Source organism: Tripterygium wilfordii, chromosome 17 (assembly GCF_013401445.1).
Source record: "Tripterygium wilfordii isolate XIE 37 chromosome 17, ASM1340144v1, whole genome shotgun sequence".
Lineage (NCBI taxonomy): Eukaryota > Viridiplantae > Streptophyta > Magnoliopsida > Celastrales > Celastraceae > Tripterygium > Tripterygium wilfordii.
Window position 1 is genome coordinate 10,159,457 of NC_052248.1, and position 20,426 is coordinate 10,179,882.

At 38.0% G+C, this 20,426-nt stretch overlaps 1 protein-coding gene and 1 pseudogene across 1 annotated transcript; both read left to right on the forward strand.

Moving 5' to 3' along the window:
- The first annotated feature begins 9,022 nt into the window (after positions 1-9,022).
- Positions 9,023-11,495, forward strand: LOC119982034 (annotated as a pseudogene).
- A 2,478-nt stretch (positions 11,496-13,973) lies between these two features.
- LOC119981994 (leucine-rich repeat protein 2-like) lies at positions 13,974-16,374 on the forward strand. Its single transcript, XM_038825133.1, has 7 exons — positions 13,974-14,175; positions 14,434-14,566; positions 14,704-14,775; positions 15,042-15,185; positions 15,286-15,357; positions 15,469-15,540; positions 16,057-16,374. The coding sequence occupies exons 1-7, from the start codon at positions 14,100-14,102 to the stop codon at positions 16,121-16,123; spliced, it is 636 nt and encodes a 211-aa protein (XP_038681061.1). The 5' UTR covers positions 13,974-14,099; the 3' UTR covers positions 16,124-16,374.
- The last annotated feature ends 4,052 nt before the right edge of the window (positions 16,375-20,426 follow it).

The following is a 20,426-nucleotide window of genomic DNA, read 5'->3' on the forward strand; positions in this document are numbered from 1 at the left end:
TTGTTTTAATCTCTTTTGCGTGTATGTGTGGTGCATATATATATATATATATATATGGTGTCTGTGTGTGAATGTATATGTTGTATGTGTATATATGCATTTGTCAGTGTATGTATATGTGTAGATACCGTGGGTTTGTGTGTGCATATTTAATGTGCATATATGGTGTGTGCGTGTATATATATATATATATGGTGTGTCTGTGTGTGTATATATATATGTTATGTGTGTACGTATAGATTTGTATGTGTATTATATGGTGTGTGTATGTGTGTGTGTGTATATATATATATATATATATATATATATATATATATATATGTGCTTGTATATGTATATATTCCAGTTTGTATATTTGTATATATGTGATCGTGTGGGCATGTTTATACTATATATGGACTGAATTTGATTTGAGTTTTTATGTCATTTGAGCACAATTTTGACCCTCCATTTTTATGTTTGATGTTGGGTTTGGGCCGGGCTTGACCACACTTGGACCGAGGGGCAATTTAGAGGACTTGGGCCGAAGGGCAAACTTGAAGGAATTGGGGTGGATTTGAGCATTGGCCCCATGGGCTATATTTGTACATTATTTTTATTTGTATTTTTCATTTTTATTCTGTAAAGTGTAAGCATTGTAATAGTGTAGAAAAATAGTGGATGTAAAGTAGAAAATGCATACATGATATCCTAGGATGCTAGAAGCATATAGAAATTAGGGATTGATTTTGTGAATGATGGTTGCATTAGAACGCATGCTTAGGACTTTGATTTCTCACATTATGTCATGCCTTAGACGTATGCTAGGATTGTTTGAATGCCATGAAAATAAATGCAACGCGTTAGTCATTAGAATTAATCCAAGCCGTCTCACCTCAATAAACACACCAAGATTAATTTATGGAACCCTTACGTTTCGTTTAAATACGAAGGAGCCTTCAAGATATTGGGGTTTCATTGGCATTCATACAAAACATTTGGATTTCGTGGACCCGGAAAGCGAATATGTTTTTAGGGATTAGGAGAATTTATTTAAGGACTCAAAGGTGGGTTTAAAGATATTTGGCCCATTCAATGAGCTTTAAATGAATTCTTTCTTTTCTCATGAAGAACATAATTGTGAGTAAGGCTTGAATTGAATCTTATTCCTTGATTGTGGACCCTTTTGGTACATCAACCTATGCAGATGCATCCAGCTCTGCATTACTGACTTTCATCTGAACGAAGATCTCACGAACATCATCATATTCACCACTCCTCCCATACAATTTAACAAAACACTATAAGTTGCGGCATTTGGCACACAACCTGCTGCCTGCATCTGCCTAAACACTCCCATTGCCTCCTTGATCGATCCTGATTCCAAATATGCCTCTAGTAACACATTATAGGACGATATTTCGGGTGAATTTCCTCCAACCCCCATTTCCTTAAGAAGCTCTGAAACCTAACCAAGTCCTCAAGAGTCCTTTTTTCCAAATATATAAACCCACTCCAAGTAGTTGTTTTACCCAATCTTTGGCCAAGCCGGGAATGGCCCCAGTGATCCCGCGCACACTCTTTTTCCAAATATCCAAACCCACTCCAAGTGGTATTTTATCTGATCTTTGGCCAAGTAGGGAATGGCCCCAATGATCCCGTGCACACCTTTTTTCAAATATCCAAACCCACTCCAAGTGGTTGTTTTACCCAATCTTTGGCCAAGCCGGGAATGGCCCTAATGATCCCGCGCACACTCTTTTTCCAAATATCCAAACCCACTCCAAGTGGTATTTTATCTGATCTTCGGCAAAGCCGGGAATGACCCCAATGATCCCGTGCACACCTTTTTTCAAATTATCAACCCACTCCAAGTGGATTTTATCCAATCCTTGACCAAGCCGGGAATGGCTCCAATGATCCCGTGCACCTTGTTCTCCAAACCACTCCAAGTGGATTTTTCATCACATTTCAATAAGACTCATCAAAATGGGATTTTCAAATACAAATTAGAGCCAAATATGAAAACATTCAAAGGTAACTGATTTCGGGAGTTGTGGGGTGCCTAACACCTTCCCCATGCTCAATAGACCCTCTTGCCCATTTTTCTCGTAGACCAGAACGGATGTCCAATTGCATCCTAAAAATCAATTGGTGGCGACTTCATTATTTTTCATACCAGTTGCTTCAATGCCTCCTCTGGGAATGTCAGTTCCTAGTGGTCATGTTTGTAAACTAAATAAATCAATATATGGCCTTAAACAGGCTTCTAGAAAGTGGAATTCTAAATGCACTGTTAAAATTTTGTTTTAATCAAGCCAAAACAGACTATTCTCTATTTTACCATAGGAAAAATGGAAAGAGTGTTCTCTTGCTTTTATATGTTGATGACATGGCTATTGGTGGTGATGATTACGCTCTTATTCAAGATCAAGGAACTAGGAAAGCTAAAATATTTTCTAGGTATTGAGGTTCATAAATCATCTTCAGGTTATTTCATAAATCAAAAAAAAATACACTTTAGATCTACTGAAGGAAACTGGTTACATTAACTGTAAACCAGTTCATACTCCAGTAGATGCTAATGTCAAATTATCATCTAAAACAAGAACAAGATTAGAAAACCCTCTTGAGTTTAGAAGGCTCATAGGGAAACTAATATATCTAACCATTACTCGACCAGACCTTAATTTCTCTGTTAACACTCTTGCTCAATTCATGCAAAACCATACTAATGTGCATTTGAGTGCAGGGTATAGAAATTTAAGATATATTAAAGGCACAATAGGAGAAGGATTGCTTTATCTTTCGAAAACTAACATGCAGGTAGAAGCTTAATGTGATATTGAATGGGCTACGTGTATAGACACCAGGAGATCCGTGACTGGATACTGCATTAAGTTAGGCAACTCTCTCATAGCCTGGAAATCCAAGAAGCAGAAAACTATGTCCCGTAGTTTTGCATAAGCTGAATATCATTCAATGGTAGCAGCAATCAGCGAACTTCAATGGATATATCATCTATTTCAAGAAATATAGATAGAAATTGACCTACCAATGATTTTGCACTACAAAATCAGGCAGCTATTCACATTGCCAATAATCCCGTCTTTCATGAACGGACTAAACATATAATCAGTTTGAGCTATGTAAAATCAGAAAAACAACCAGCGGATGTTCTTACCAAAGGCGTTCCAATCATCACATTGAACTCTTGTTGGCCAAGCTCAACCTGGTCTCTCCTACCACGTCGAGCTTGTGCCAGGGGGGGTGTTGAAATTGACGAAGGAAACATCCCTAAATTGACTGGAATTGAAGCAGAAGATGAAGTTTCTCTGAAATCGAAGGAGAAGATGCTGAAGAAAAAGATGCCCTAACTCTGTTTTCTAATCTGGGCTCGTGTTCTTGGGTTGGTTTTACGACCTATTGCTAATATCTCAATCTGGGTCTTTGTTTTTTATTTGTGTTGGCCATCTCGGCCTGTGTAATATCTTGTTTGGTTGTTTCTTTTTTATTAGCCCAATCTGGTTGCTTCCAACGGTGAGTTCTTCTTATGATTGTTACTTCCTCAACTGTATATATGTCTTTCTCAGACTCTTTGTAAGTCACTTTTTGGTCATTCAATGAATTCAAACCATTTTTCCTACTCTCATCTCCTTCTTCTCTAACTTCTCATCTCCTTCTTCTTACAAACTACTATAAAATATATCAAGTTTACAAATCTCCGCCAAAACCACCAGACTTTCAAACCCAAACGCCTTTTTATGTTGTTTCGCCGGTCGTAGCAAGAAGAAACCCTGCGGGTCCTCCCCTGCACATAGACGGCTGCCACAAGAAGAAACCAAACATACCACAATCAAACTTGGGTATGATCGGGTGGCAAAAGGGTATCTCGTTCCACGTCAATTTGAGAGGTTTTATACATGGGGTTACATTTCAATGAGTATGGTGACAACTATGAAGGGTAGATTTTGTGGGAGAGGGGAGATGAATGTGACGTGTTTGATGGAGATTGGGTTTGGGATGAGAAATATTCATTGTATCAGTTTAAATATTACTTTTTTTTGGATGAGGGGTTTGTTCCACACCAAGTGGAGATGGCAGCCCAATCATTGCAATTTCCCCAAATTCTTATTTTGCTATCTTTCCATTGTTGTTAGTAAAGAGAATACTCATTCTCAGTCCAAGTCAAACACAATGGAGCCCATTCACAACAGCTAGCTATCATTTGTAATCATTTGTCAATGGAGCCGCTAGCTATCATTTGTTTATTTGTTACCGTTGTAGTTCTTTTCTGTACATATACTCAAACCTTGCTCTATTGTAAATTAAGCAAGCAATCAATTCCAAACTCTTTTATGGTATCGGAGCAGGACAACTCTCCAGAAACCAATTCTTCTTTTTCCTCCATGGCATCAGAAACAAACCGCTCACATGGAGATGGATCTGCGTTAATCGCAGCAAATGGCAAACCTGTGGTAGCCATTAATGCAAATTCCCAGCTTGCCCAAAAGCTGAAGCCCACCAATTTCACTTTGTGGAGAGTTCAGCTTGTTACAGTGCTGCGAGGATACAGACTTATGGGTTTTGTAGATGGAAGCACTCTCTGTCCACCCAAATCAGACTTTGCTGAGTTTGACTATTGGGATCGTCAAGACAGTCTCCTTCTCAATGTCATTGTAGCTTCTCTTCATGAGACTGTCTCACCGCTCTTGGGTGATGTATCCACAAGTGCTGAAGCTTGGAAGAAGCTTCACCAACTTTATGCTAATCAATCCAGATCCAGAAAGATCCAGCTACGACAACAGCTTCATAATCTTCAACGAGGCAACCGAACAATGGAAGAGTACCTTCACTATGTCAGGCAAATTGCTGACGAACTTGCACTAGTCAAAAATGCGGTCGATGATGATGATCTTGTACTCTACATCGTTGATGGTTTGGGTGCCGAGTACAAAGGTATTGTAGAAGCGATTCGAGGTCGTGAAAATCCCATATCTTTTGAGGATCTCCATGATCGTCTTGTCAGTCAAGAGGCTTATCTAAAGAAATTGGAGGAGAACCAGTCCATTAATGTGGCCACTGCTCACTACTCTCAAAAACAACATACACATAGATCTCAGAATTCTGGGTACTCCTTTAACAACTCACAACCGAGGTCCTTCCCTCCTCGTCAACACAATGGAGGGGGAAATGGTAGCCTAAAATCACATCAGCAAACCCATGGTGGATCTGGTTCTCATCACTTCAACAACAATGGTTTTCGACAACGGCCTCGTGTCATGTGCCAGATCTGTGAAAAACCTAGGCATTCAGCTAGAGTTTGTAGGAAACTCAAATCGTTTGTCACTGAGTATGCATCTAGTGCTAATTATGCTTCCAGTTCAGTTGGATCTGCTCCCTCTACTGTGCAACCGTGGCTGGTGGATTCAGGTGCAAGCCACCACATGACACATGATCTTGGAAATCTTTCAATTCACTCTGAATACGATGGGACAGATGAAGTAAAAATCGGTGATGGATCAGGTTTGCATGTCACTCATGAAGGGTCTTGTAATCTTCACACACGACTTCACAAATTTACACTTGCACACACTCTATGTGTTCCTGCCATTAAGAAGAATTTGATTTCAGTACACCAGTTTACTAAATCCAATAATGTGTTTATTGAGTTTCACCCTAACTATTTTGTTGTGAAGTCTCAGAATTCAGGGCTCCCTCTGGCTCGGGGCAGATGCATTGATGGCATATACCAATTCACTCCTTCTCTACCTATCTCAGCTCATTTTGCTCAAAAGACAAGTCTCAATATCTGGCATCAATGCCTTGGTCATCCCAATCACACTGCCTTACAATCTCTGTTGAATTCAATTCCAATTTCCTATTCTAAGCATGAAAGATTTTCTGATTGTAACTCTTGCAGTATCAATAAAAGTCATCAGTTGCCTTTTAAGTCTTCAACTCTATCTTCATCTGCTCCTCTTGAAATTGTGTTCTCTGACGTTTGGGGACCAGCTGCTACACCTTCAATCTTTGGTCACAAATACTATTTGCTTTTTGTAGACCAGTTTACTCGTTATACTTGGATTTTTCCCCTAGTTCAAAAATCTGATACAATGTCTTTTTTTTTGCAATTCAAGAACATTGTTGAAAATCGCTTTACTACCAAAATCAAAACCCTCTATACCGATAATGGGGGTGAATTTCTCAAGCTAAAATCTACACTCTCCCAACTTGGAATCTCATGGATGCAATCCCCTCCTTACACTCCTCAACACGTAGGACTAGTGGAGCGAAAACATCGCCACATTGTAGAGACCGAAAAAACTCTTCTATCTCAGGCCAACCTTCCATTCTCCTTTTGGTCTCTTGCTTTTGAAACAGCTACTTATCTGATTAATCGTCAACCTTTAACCCCTCTCAAACACCATTCTCCTTACCAGCTACTTTTTCAACAACTACCGAATTACCATAAGTTAAAAATTTTTGGGTGTTTATGCTACCCCTGGCTTCGGCCTTATACCAAAAGCAAGCTTGACCCTCGCTCCACTCCTTGCATTTTTGTTGGCTACTGTACTTCACAAAGCTCATTCAAGTGTTATGATCCTCAGACCAAGCATCTTTATCTTTCTCGTCACGTTGTGTTCAAAGAACACCTCTTTCCTAGCATCTCAACCTCTTGCCCTCCTCCATATGATTCCTCCGATGTTATCTATCAAGGACAATTGCCCAACCCCAACCATCTTACCTCCCTCCCTGCCTCTTCCTCCTTAGATTTATCCTCTCCACCTTCCCCATTATCAGCCTCTCATGATCCTCTTCCTCCTACTGGTTCCCCATCTAACTCATCTTCTTCTAGTCCCCTTATTGTTGCTGAACCCATCTCCTCTACACCTCTTCCTGCATCTCTTCCTCCCACTCCTCCTCGTACTCACTCCATGGTTACACGATCTATGAATAATATTCATAAACCCAAAGTTTTGCACCACTCCACCGTTCATCCTACTCCTGAATCTCCTGAACCACATTCAGTCCGTGAAGCACTTAAAAGCCCCTATTGGACAACAGCAATGACAGAGGAAATCCAAGCCTTACAAAACCACCACAAATGGACCTTAATTCCCCCTGATTCCACTCATCGCCCTATTGGATCCAAATGGGTATTTCGCCTTAAACGAAATCCCGATGGCACTATAAATCGCTACAAAGCTCAGTTAGTTGCTCAGGGTTTTCTTCAACGCCCTGTGTTTGATTACTCTCAAACCTTTAGTCCGGTGGTCAAGCCAACCACTATTCGTCTTATTTTCTCTATTGCTATTATGAAAAACTGGCCTCTTAAACAACTCGATGTCAATAATGCCTTCCTAAATGGCACATTGACTGAAACTGTTCTCATGAAACAACCCCCCGGATTTGTCGATCAGCAATTTCCTCATCACTTATGCCTTTTACGCAAGTCTTTATACGGTCTCAAACAAGCTCCCAGAGCTTGGTTCACCGCTCTCCGCACCACGCTGCTTCACTTGGGTTTTGTTAACTCTAGAGCTGACTGCTCACTCTTTATTTACACATCTACTTCCGCTGTTCTTTATTTACTGGTTTATGTTGATGATATTATTCTAACTGGCTCTAGTTTATCTTTAATTCACAGAATTACTGCAGCTCTCGCCCATAAATTCTCTCTCAAAGAGCTTGGTGATCTCTCTTATTTTCTTGGTATTGAAGTTGTTCGCACTACTGCTGGTCTCTTTCTCTGTCAACAGAAGTATATTCATGATATTCTCCACCGTGCTACTATGCTGGATTCTAAACCTGTTGCGACACCCTTACCTTCAAACTTCAGTCTCTCACAATTCTCTGGCTCTGCCATATCTGATGCATCCCTCTATCGTCAGCTCGTTGGCGCTCTTCAGTACCTGTCTCTCACGCGCCCCGATATAAGCTTCGCCATTAACAGACTCGCTCAATATCTCTCTCGTCCTACCACTGCTCATTGGCTCACTCTCAAACGCTTGCTGCGATATCTTAAAGGCACTTGTCATCATGGAATTTTTCTCCCATCGGATTGCTCTCTGAAACTCAGAGCATTCTCTGACTCTGATTGGGCCGGTAACCCTGACGATCGCTCATCTGTCTCCTCTTATATAATTTTTCTGGGTCACAGTCCCATCTCTTGGCGCTCTCGCAAACAACGTGCAATTGCTCGCTCATCTACTGAAGCGGAATACCGCTCCCTTGCTTCTACAGCTTCTAAAGTTCTTTGGATTTCCAGTCTTCTCCATGAATTGCACCTTCCTATCCTTGCTCGGCCTGCTCTTTACTGTGACAACCTTGGTGCCACGCATCTCAGTCTCAGTCCTGTCATGCACTCCCGAATGAAACATATAGCCATTGATCTACATTTCCTACGTGATCTCGTCAACAAGAAAGCTATTTCTGTGCAGCACATTGACACTCACAATCAACTCGTAGATATTCTCACGAAATCCCTTCCGCGATCACGCTTCTCTGCTATCAGGTTCAAGATCAGCATCCGTGATGGATCCTTGATCTTGCGGGGGCGTAAAGAGAATACTCATTCTCAGTCCAAGTCAAACACAATGGAGCCCATTCACAACAGCTAGCTATCATTTGTAATCATTTGTCAATGGAGCCGCTATCTATCATTTGTAATCATTTGTTATTTGTAATCATTTGTTTATTTGTTACCGTTGTAGTTCTTTTCTGTACATATACTCAAACCTTGCTCTATTGTAAATTAAGCAAGCAATCAATTCCAAACTCTTTTAGTTAGCATGTTTGGTTGCTCAGAAAATGTAGGGAATGAAGAGTCATTTTGTGTTTTGTTTGAGTAAATAGTATTTTGTTTGAATTTTTTTTTTCCCAATTTTGTTAAGTTAAAACTACGTTATTTTGTATTTCACCGTTAGTCATGACGGTTAAATGAATGAAAGGACCCCAATCACACGAAACGAAAGTAAAAGGGTGTGAACCTTGCGAATTCAAAATGAGGAGTGTATACAGAGATGACTCCAACCACAAAATTGTGTGTCCATTACATTTCGCCTTGTTCTAACTTGTTTCCATACTTTCTTCGACCGCATTTCTTCCCTCAAGTACCCCCAACGAGCGCCACAACCTACTCTTCCTCCTCTTCCGGCACGCTCATCCAAGCTACTCAGTAATCCATGGGAGGAGGCAACGGGCAGAAAGCAAAGATGGCTCGTGAGAAGAACCTGGAGAAGTAAAAAGCTGCCGAAGGTAATCGTCTTTGATATTGCTATTTTAATTCTCTCAGATCCATTTGATATGTCTTGTTTGCTTTGTTTTGATTTGTTTTCAGGAAGCCAGCTTGATTCCAACAAGAAGGCCATGTCCATCCAGGTAGTCTCTTTGCATGCTTCGTGATTTTCTCCTTTTAACTCTTCCGTCTCTGGTCAATTTAGTTCTTTAAAGCATGTATGTCGATTTTATTTCCCCTTTTGTATGGAGTGAATTGGTGATGATTTTCCATCATCTTCTGCTATCCTTATGTTCACTGTAATGGATTGTTCAAAAAATTGTATTAAAGAATTATGATTGATTAGCATAATTTGTAAACGAGGATATGCTTATCTTCTTCTAAGTTCTAACTGAGAAGCCTTATCCTGTTATAACAAATGTGTAATGTCTGTTTCAGAATGAGTCAAATCTCCAGGTACAGATTAAAGGGACGAAACCCCTTGCCCAGCCAATGCGCTAAACCACTTTTTTTTTTTATCCCTTTTAATATGGCACTAATATCACTAATAAAGGCGTAGATTTCTTTTCGGTCAATCCTGTAGAAACTATGTGGGAAATAGGTTGTTAGTAGGAATTTGGTCAATGTAGATGTGCACTTCAGTAGATCAATGTCACAAAGGAAGTTATAAAATAAATGTATGGAATCTATCATTTAATTTGACAGATTTTTAATATCAAACTAGTTGATTTGGTTTTGAATAGGCAGAATCATATACTTTTGGGGTCAGGAGATGACCATCGAACTATGGTCCTGATTGATGATCTTTCGCTTGTACTAGCTGAGAGGGCAGTTATTTGATAGGTACCAGTTTACTGAAAATACTTATTGGAACTTGGTCGTTTTTGAATGATGATTGATGACTTGGCTTAGTGCGAATTCAGGACATGAAATGCATAAGTTTAGGCCAATTGCATAAAAATCAGACCGGCTAGCTTCCTGGTTCTCTGGCGGGTTGCTGAATCAATGAAGTAAACGTAAGGGCTAAAAGTACATAATATCAAAATTGAGGGGATAGTAAAAGGAAAAGTAAAAGAGCAGGGCAAGGAAGAAGGAAACAAAAACAAGGGAAGAAAAAAAAAAGAAGATACTCCATTTTTTGTTGCACTATGTTCTATATTTTACACCAGATCAATGTACGAAAGTAGAGACGGCCAGAAAGTCAAAATTTTAAATGTTATTTGGAAACCTGTTTTCCCTTCTTTCAGTTTAACTAGTTTTCTAGTTTTGACTTCGGAACCAGTTCTAGTTTTGACTTCGGAACCAGTAAAGATTTTTAGGGGTTCTTGTTTACTTTGACAAGCCAGGCTTCCCGTGTTGAGATTATTTTTTGAGGTAACAGATGCTTAACAATGAAAGCTAGGATTAATAAGAACTTTGGTTTTAAGTTCTGAAACTTGAAATTTATCAATGTTTCATAAGTGGATCTTAAAGGCTTTGTATGTGCGCTAGCGAAGGTAAAACTATTTCATTTCTCCCTTGTTTGTGCCTTTGAGGAGACAAGACTGCGGACATTACAAATTGCTTGAATGGGTGTGAAGTTAATAGAACTCTGTTTTGACTTCTTGACACTGTCATCTGTTCTCAAATTCCTATATCTGGTTTATGGTTTTTACTTAGAAAAGAAGCGTCATACCCTCGTTTCTGTTTACCTGTCGTTTGCTAGTTGGTTTAGATTTTTTTGTAGTAGTCGAGATTTACTCGCTCGCTTGACAGGGGTTGTGAACTCTTTTATCTTTATTGTTGGTGCCTTAAATGCTTCTGAATGCAGTGCAAGGTTTGCATGCAAACATTCATTTGTACGACAAGCGAAGTGAAATGCAAGGAGCATGCTGAGGCAAAGCATCCCAAGTCAGATCTCTATGCATGTTTCCCACATCTTAAAAAGTGACAATGCAACTGCAAGAGTAGGGTTTGTATGTGGAGACTGGTTGCAGATTATTTAGCATGCATCTCGCTACTTTGTGAACTACTTCTTGGATGTGGAATTTGTTGGTTAAACTTAAATCAATGGAGTTTATGTGCAGAAAGTACTTTTTTTTCCTCTTATCTGAAAACAAAATTTGAAAAGATTGCCTGGCTCTGGATCTCTAGGTATTAGTTCTGCGGTGCACGAGTTTCATTGTTATGTTTGGTTTGATTATGGGGTGCTTCCCCATGAAATGTTTTGACTTTCGAATTACTTCTGTGTTTGGGATGTATTTGAATCAACCCCTGAAACCCTGAAACCGTATCCAATGCATTCTTCTTGTTTGCAGTATCCGCACACACATGTTATACTTATACAAAATGCTTTGGGGGTGTGAATCTAACTGTTCAGCAGAAGAGTGTGGAGTCTTTGGTGCCGTGAAAGACCAGACACTTCTGCACTTGTAAAACTCTAAAATTCCACTCTAAATGGCAAATGTGGAACACTCATAAAATCTGGTCTACAACAATTGCAGAATTGACTGATTGTTCCTGACTCGTCTAGTTTAAAATCTGACTTGTTTTAGTGGATGGACCTAGAATTATTTTATGAATAATGCTTGACACCCTTAAAAAGTGACCTTAAAAGATCCCGATTTAATGTGAAGTGGGTCTTACATGTATGTTTTTAATCAATGACTATTTTAATGTCACATAAATTTGGGAAACTTTTAGAGGTCATATTTTAGGGGTCTCTAGCATTGTCTTTATTTTATCTGTTGTGTTTTATGTTTTATCCAATTTTTTTTCTCTTTCTGAGAAAATAACATGTTCCTGCATCTCACAAATTATTAGATATTTGGATCGCTCAACTCCTCTTCTCAAACACATTATTGACAAGTTGAAGTTGTTGAAAGTTTAAACTTGAGCCTTCTAACTGTTTCACTTCTGATTAGGGACTTCTGATCCGTATTATCATTTATGGTGTTGTGTTGAACTTTTATGAGATATTATACACATAAGTGTCATTTGAGCTACTCGTGATTCTATATTGGTGGCTTGTTTCATTTATGGTATTGTATTGAACCTCTATGAGAGATTATACACATGAGTGTCATCTAAGCTACTCGTGGTTCTATATTGATGTCTTGTTTGTGTTGTGCACCAACAAACCTACGGATAGGAATACCCTTATTTTTCTCATAAAAAAGAGCAATTTGTCTCATATTTTCGTATAAAGAAAGTAGTTAAAGTACCCTAATTTTTTCTTTGTATTAATGTCTATGGTGGCCCAGTTACTAACAATTGAAAATGTCATATAAATACCATTTTTTTTGATAACTTATGAACACATATGTACACTTGAAAAGATCTTGTCCACATAAATACTTTCTTTAGACATAGGGTTCTTTTTACAAAAATTAATAATTTTAAATTTTTATATTTGTCCTTCTTCTTTAATAGATATAGACTCAAGATACCTAATCTAAGAGATCTCTCATTCATTTTCACCACTATCACCATCATCATCGTCCATCTCCACCGTCGCACCTCCACCATTATCTTCTTCATCTTTTTATTTTTATTCATCTTATTCGATCTGAGATGCATTGAGTTCAGATATGAAATCGGATAGATCTGAGATCGTACAGTTATAATGTTACAGTTTTGAAAAATGTAACATTATACAATCAAATAATTTGACTTATTTTCTTAATCCTCTATGTTTTGAAACTGTAAAGATATACAATCAAAATATTAGCATTATATGACATAAATGGACTTTTTAATGTCTATGTTATAGTTTGAACATTAACATTAAGCGAAAAAAACAGACCAACTTCAGGTCCCCCTTTTCGGTGGCTATTTAAGAAGAAATCTGGTTGGGCATTGTGCATATTCGTGAGGGGAGTCTAACAGTGGTGGTGGTGGTGCTGGTGTACTGAATCGTTGTTGAAATCGTCTGGATTTGAGATTTTTTCTTTCATGTTACTGTTTAAACTAATATATAGCAAGACTAGTGATATAATTGATATTTTATGGAGTACTTATGTGTCAATTTGTTTTTTGAGTGAATCTAGATATCCAAGTCTCCTTAAAAGGTACCAACATGGAATTTTCCGATTCAACGAGACACTTGGTGAATGGGCTGGGCCCATTAGAGCATCCACAATAGATGTTTGATAACTTACTTTTTTGCACTTGAAACACTAGTTTCAAGTTCTTAATGCCTACAATCAGTACAAATCTACACTTTGAAATCAACTCTAAACTTAATAGGCTCTTGACATATCAAGAACTTATTAATAGTCAAATTTTGGATCCACACACACAAACCAATAAAATTTCGTCATGTATACTCAAAAGAGAGAAAAAAAGACAAGGAGAAGGGAAAGTAATTGATAATTGATATTATGGAGTGTTTGATAATATTGTACCATTGTATCTAATACACTTAATATCAGTTTTTCACACCAATATCAATACATATCAACGACTACATTTTTGGTCATTGGAGTAGTTTACAGGATAAAACTTGAGAAGTTCACAAGTCCCAAAGCAGAAGCATGCCACATTGTGTTGGCAGCAGACAATATTGATTCCAAGTCTTCGTTCCACAAATGGGCCCCACTACGCACCCACACACATGCATGACACAACGCGGCAAAAGAAAAACAAAAAGGACTTCACATCCATTGCGTGACTTTTTGCACGCATTTGACTGACTTGACCTCTCTCACACTCAAAACTCAAAAGTCCTCCATTAAAACAGTGAAACTCTTTCTCTCTCTACAGATCTTCCAAGCAAGTTTCATACTTTCATTCATATATTGACTCTGTCTCCCTCTCTCTCTCTCTCTCACTTCTTCTTCCTCCTCTTATTTATTAATTAACAATTGCCTTTCCTTTCCCTCCCGTTCGTTTTTCTCTCATGGATTCCTTCTCTCTTCTCTCCTTCCTCGCTCTATCTCTCTTTGTTTCTCCTGCCCTATCCACCAACTCTGAAGGTATGTATACTTCTTCTTCTTAATTACTTTCCCTTTCTTGGTTTTTTTTTCTGGGTTTGTTTGTTTTCTCTTGGGTGGTGCTCAATTTTGTTTGTAGAGAGGTCAGATTGAGGGATCTCTCTCAGCTTAATTTTCCTTTTTTTTTTTCTGGGTGACCGAATATGTGGTTGGGTTTTCTTAATTTTGAACTTTTGATTTTGATTTTTTTTTTCCATTTTTGATCTGACAAATTTTGGTTCTTCACTTTGTGTTATTCAGGAAATGCTTTGCATGCTTTAAGAAGTAGGTTCTCAGACCCTACAAATGTGCTGCAGAGCTGGGACCCAACACTTGTCAATCCCTGCACTTGGTTTCATGTCACCTGTGATTCCAACAATCATGTGATTCGCTTGTAAGTTTCCTCCCTTAATTTTCCCTATATTTTTTTTTTTTTGGTTTCTTTTTTTTTTTCCTCGTGTTATTTCTTGTTCTTTTTCCTTCTTATGCTCTTTGATTGCTTATTAATCTGTGATTCTTTTTGAATTTCAGGGATTTGGGAAATTCTAACATTTCTGGTACTTTGGGGCCAGAGCTTGGCCAGCTCCAGCATCTACAGTACTTGTATGCGACACTCTGTTTTATCACTTTCATGAATTTACTGATTTTTTGTTCTGCTGTGTTTGGTTACGGGGAAAACAAAGGAAAATTGATTAAAAAAAGCCTCTTTTTCCACTTTAGATTTCTGGTTCACTGAAATGTTAGTTTACATTTATACCTCACACCCACTTGTGCAAATTCTTTTTGGGGAAGCAAATAGACTAGATTGAATTACTCCCTCAAGTAGAAGACAGAAATTTTGGATTTAAGTTGTTGGGTGTCTGGTGCAGGGAGCTGTACAGGAATGACATAGGAGGAAAACTTCCCAAGGAGTTGGGTAATTTAAAAAGCCTTGTTAGCATGGATTTGTATGACAATAGATTTGATGGAGAAATACCAAAGTCCTTTGCCAAAATGAAGTCACTCAGATTCCTGTAAGCATGTTTACACTCGTCATTTGAAGATTTTGAACCTTCAAAACTTGTGAGCTACTGAGATTTATGATAGGCTTATGATGATTTAATTGTGTTGCAGTCGGCTAAACAATAACAAGCTAACAGGATCAATTCCGCGGGAGCTTACCACACTCTCACACCTCAACGTATTGTGAGTACATACATCAAAAATTTGAAAGAAATTTGAATCTACTATAATTCGTGAATTGTCTGTTTGTAACTGTTACATTAGCCCATATAATATCATATGTCAATTTTGTAGCGATGTTTCAAACAATGATCTCTGTGGAACAATTCCGGTTGACGGTCCTTTTGCCAAGTTTCCAATGGAAAGGTAATCCCTACTTTCATCATCATCATTCAGCCTGCTTGATTTGTGCAGTGACACTTCTAAGTAACTTTTCTGATCTAGCAAATGAATGTATGGTTGCATGTTATTGACATTTGCATGCATTGATCGTCAACACACGCCCATATTAGATAGATTATGTCATAAAAACATTGAGAACAAGGAGTGAATGAGCTTAGTTAACATGTATGCAATACCTTCATTTTATTAGTTCAATTGTTAATTGAGGATTAGCCAGGAAACATGTCTGGAACGCTCAGAGTGTCTACTTTTGTCAGAGTGCTTTGTGATCATAAATCTTTGTATCATGTATCAACGTGCCGCTAGGGTGGTCAGAGGTGTCGATTGCATTTTTGTTTTCCTGAAGTATTTGAGGTAGTTAGGGTATATCATGTAAGAACTTTTAAGCTTCTGATGGTTCTGTATTCAACAACACAAGTTTATGGCTTACTGTCATTGGTTTCAACCATAAGAAATTTTCCTTCTGGCTTTGTTTTTCAGCTTTGAAAACACCAGGCTCAATGGACCAGAGCTGAAAGGCCTAGTACCCTATGATTTCGGATGCTAAATGGGCGAAAAGTGGTACAGAAGGATTGGTGTTCACCGCTTCTTTGCCGGGGAACTATAGTCAGCCGTTAATAGTCCTTCTCAACCATATTAGTAGTTGGTTATATCTTATGATGAAAACTACCATATTAGTATTTGCTTATATCCATGATGGACAATAATATTTCATACCTACTTACTTACATTATATGATGAAAAGGTTTATATGTAAAAAGTAACTAAAGCAACAAATAAGATTGTGGTTTCAGTCTACAGGAGTTTTTTTTGTAACGTTAATAGTCCTTTTCACATGAGGACTCCCTCGTGTATCATCTACACGCTTTCTAGCTCCTTCGTCACAATCGCGACCTCCTTCATCGTCACTTGTTGAATCGCGACCTAGAGATAGTGGAGATGTTGGAGAAGCAAGACCCAAGCTGGTGAGAGAGGTTGAGATTGACCCAAGCTCTTTCATCGTCGTTAACTGGTTCCGATTGACCCGGGGGCGCTGTTTGTGGTGAAGTAGATCAAAGCATAACTCTAGCGGCCCCCCCCCCTCTCTCTCTCTCTCTCTATATATATATATATATATGCACACCACACCCAACACAACCACCATTTCATCACTCCATTCTTGCCCCAATTGGATTAAAATCTGGAGATGGATTTTCTGTATTTACTCTAATTTTGTCTTTTGTTGTTATTGCAACAATCATTGGCAGGGAAAGATTACTACAATGTGAGCAGAGCATAGAGAGGGAGGAAGCAATTGAGTGAGTGTAATTTGCTTTTAAGGAAAATGGGTTTTTGATGCTTCATATCCTCTCTTTGATTCCTCAGGTCGTCCCTTCATAGACGATGAATTTGACTGCAATAAATATGAATTTAAGCAAGTAACATACTGCCATTTTGCTTATGATTTCACGCATTACCAACAGAAACTCTGTGTCAACTAAGAAAATAAACAAATTGCCCATAAGTCGTATCCATCAATTTGAGACATTGTAAGGCAATAGCATAGAAAAGGGTAAGGGGCATTTTAATAATGGTGAAAGAAAATATTATTTTTAACCTCAATCATTGAATAATTCTAGTGGTTCAGATTAAAAATTCTCATTATAAGATACATCATATGTACTCCTATGCACACCTAATTTGTGCACTTAAAATACGCATAACTTTTTAAGGGTATGGATGATTGAAATGACAAGTGAGGTTCACTGTTTTTGATCTCATATCTTTCAAATCAATGATGAAAACATAGGTGCATAAATTAAGTGTGCATAGGAGAATTCTTATATATATATATATATTCACTCAATACATATATGCAATTGATTGGGCCACACTAATCCAGTGGATGATTTGGGCCTTTTAGTGATCAAAGACGTATCAAGACCAAAGGTTTACGAATATCTCTACACCGCCCTCCCCACCAAATCTTCATCATCATCGTCTCCTCGGCCCATACTGCTTTATTTGAGAGTAGATGAACTTCGTAGGACCATATCTACACCTATCGCGCATTCCTTAACACCCTCAATTTCTACCTCCATATGCCTAATATCTCCAACCCTTTCTATATCCGATAACCAACAACCGTTCCAATCTTTTTATTTATTTTTTCTTAAAATTTTCCAACATCAATTTGGATTTGGTTGGCATCTTCTTTTTTTAGGCAATAACGACAAATTAAGGAAAGTTACGCAATATAATAGGAATTGATCGGGTCTATAGATATGAATTCATAGTGACTGCAAATTTTTTTTATAGTCATGAAATTCTCATTTTGGAATCGTGTTCTTTTAACAAGCGACAAATAAATAATCTCAAAAAAAAAAAATTACAAGGGCCTAGACTCCATCACTTATTCAACCCCATGATTCTAATAATAATAATTATTATTATTATTATATTGTTAGTAAAATACATACAAAAATATAAAAAATTAATCCTGAGAATACTATATTTCTTTTCCAAGATTGTTAGTCAACTTAATAAGAAATCAATACGGAAAATGAACAAATAAGAACATCACAAATTTAACGAGAAAACACAAACTGAGAGAAAACTTTGGGTCTATGAGGGATCATCCTGTCAAAATAATCAACTATGTGAAGAAAAACTTACAATCTATCGTTACCTACGACTCGATCATACAACTTGACTCAGCGTATGCTTTAACCCCAAATCAATACACCAATGATGATTTGCAATTGCTCTTGGCGCCTCCAAGAGACTTTGTACTCAAGTACGACCCAGGTAACTTCTGAGGTAGCCTGCGTAGGTTGCTTCGAAGCAGTGCAGTCTTGCTCTTCTTCTTCTTCTTATGGATCAGTCAGAGAAATCAATAGAGCAGCACTCAAACACGAAACTCACACTCTCTCATATTGAATACAGATATGAATCACTCATCAGAACATCTAAGAGTGGAAAAAACAAAACAAACAGAACAGACTCGAAACACAAAATATTTCTCTCTAGGTTTTTCTCTCTCAAAGCTTCGATGTCCTTCACTCCATCTTGATGTGCTTTATTTAGACACCATGAACCGCTTCTAATAATCTCAGATGTTGATTAGATGATTATCTTGAAGATAATTGCTGCACATGATTAAGATAAAAACCAACACATATATGTCCAATTAATAGACATTAGTTCTTATCCAATAACTAACAAACAAGGAATCCATATCAACTTCAACTAATCCACAAGGAGTATCCATATCAACATCAATACTTTGTTCCTATCACATCTCCTGTATTAGATAATCTTGATAGCTTCACCATATGGATTGTTGATGCATCAAATGGATGTAAAAACCGTTTTCTTAAATGGTGAACTCAATGAAGAGATTTATATGGAACAACTTGAGGGTTTCAAGGTCAAAGGATAAGAACACGAAGTGTGCAGACTTGTTAAGTCATTGTATGGGCATATGCAAGCTCCAAAGCAATGGCATGAGAAATTTGACCAAGTAATGATTTGAGACGGATTTCAAATCAATGAGTGCGACAAATGCGTTTACACAAAAACTATGAATAATGAGTGTGTAATTGTTTGTCTATATGTCGATGATATGCTAATTCTTGGTCGTCATGTTGAGATCATCAACAAAACCAAGAAAATGCTATCGAAGAACTTTGAATGGGTGAAGCTGATGTGATACTAGGCATTAAGATTCTCAAATCTTTGGAAGGCCTAACTTTATCTCAATCACACCATATTGAGAAAGTGATTGAACGGTTCAAAGGACATGACATCAAAGATGCAAACAATCCTTTTCTCCCTCACCTGGTCTTACATAAGAATATTGGAAACAGTATTAATCAGATAGAATACTCTAGCACTATTGGCAGTGTCATGTATATCATGAACTGTACGAGACCGGATATTGCGTATTCTGTTAGTAAACTAAGCAGATACACTAGCAATCCTGGACATGAGCACTTATGTATTTCTTCTTGGAGGGGCAGCTATATCATGGAAGTCCTCAAAGCAAACTTGCATCACACGATCGGTGATGGAATCGGAGTTCATCACTCTCTATAAAGCCGGTGAAGAAGCAGAGTGGCTTCGATACTTTTTGGAGGATATTCCAATATAGCCAAAGCCTATGCCTGTAATTTGCATTCATTGCGATAGTCAAGCTGCAATTGTAAGAGCACAAAATATGATATATAACGGTAAGTCTCGACCCATTCGTCAAAGACATAATTCTGTTAGGCAGTTACTCTTGAGTGGAATAATTTCCATAAACTTTGTGAAGTATAAAGAGAATCTTGAGAATCTGTTTACAAAAGGTTTGAGTCAAGAGGTGATAGACTGCGCATCGAGGGAAACGGGCTTGAAGGCCTTGATTGAATAAGTTACCTTGATGGAAATCTAACCTAGCGATTAGAGATCCCATTGACTAGGTTCAATAGGACAACACAAGTCGGGTGTAACTTAAGTGTGAGCCGTACGGAGTTTTACTCCAACCCATTCCTAGAATGCACAAAGTGCTGCTAGAAAGTGTGTATAAGGTTAAGCTATGCTTTTAATGATTCCTATATCTTGTGATAAACAAGTAGGGTATTAGAGGATATTCTTGATAGGAAATCACCTATGTGAGTGCAGAGTATGGCAGACTCTATGGTATTTTAAGGCGATATTTCTAAAGCACTCATTGAACCCAAGACGTTCATGGCCGAAATAATGAACACAACCGAGAATCAATTATGAATTTGATCAGTGTTGTGTGAGGTCTGTTGACTAAGCTTACACAAACAACTGGCAGTTCAAGGCGTCAGTCCACTAACTAGTTAAGTAAGTCCGATAGGCTT

Bases quoted from the DNA above. Each gene is read 5' to 3' on its own strand.
- LOC119981994 (XM_038825133.1), top strand. From the start codon at position 14,100: ATGGATTCCTTCTCTCTTCTCTCCTTCCTCGCTCTATCTCTCTTTGTT. The intron at 14,176-14,433 runs GTATGTATACTT...TGTGTTATTCAG, and splicing joins CCTATCCACCAACTCTGAAG to GAAATGCTTTGCATGCTTTA. The intron at 15,358-15,468 runs GTGAGTACATAC...TCAATTTTGTAG, and splicing joins CTCTCACACCTCAACGTATT to CGATGTTTCAAACAATGATC.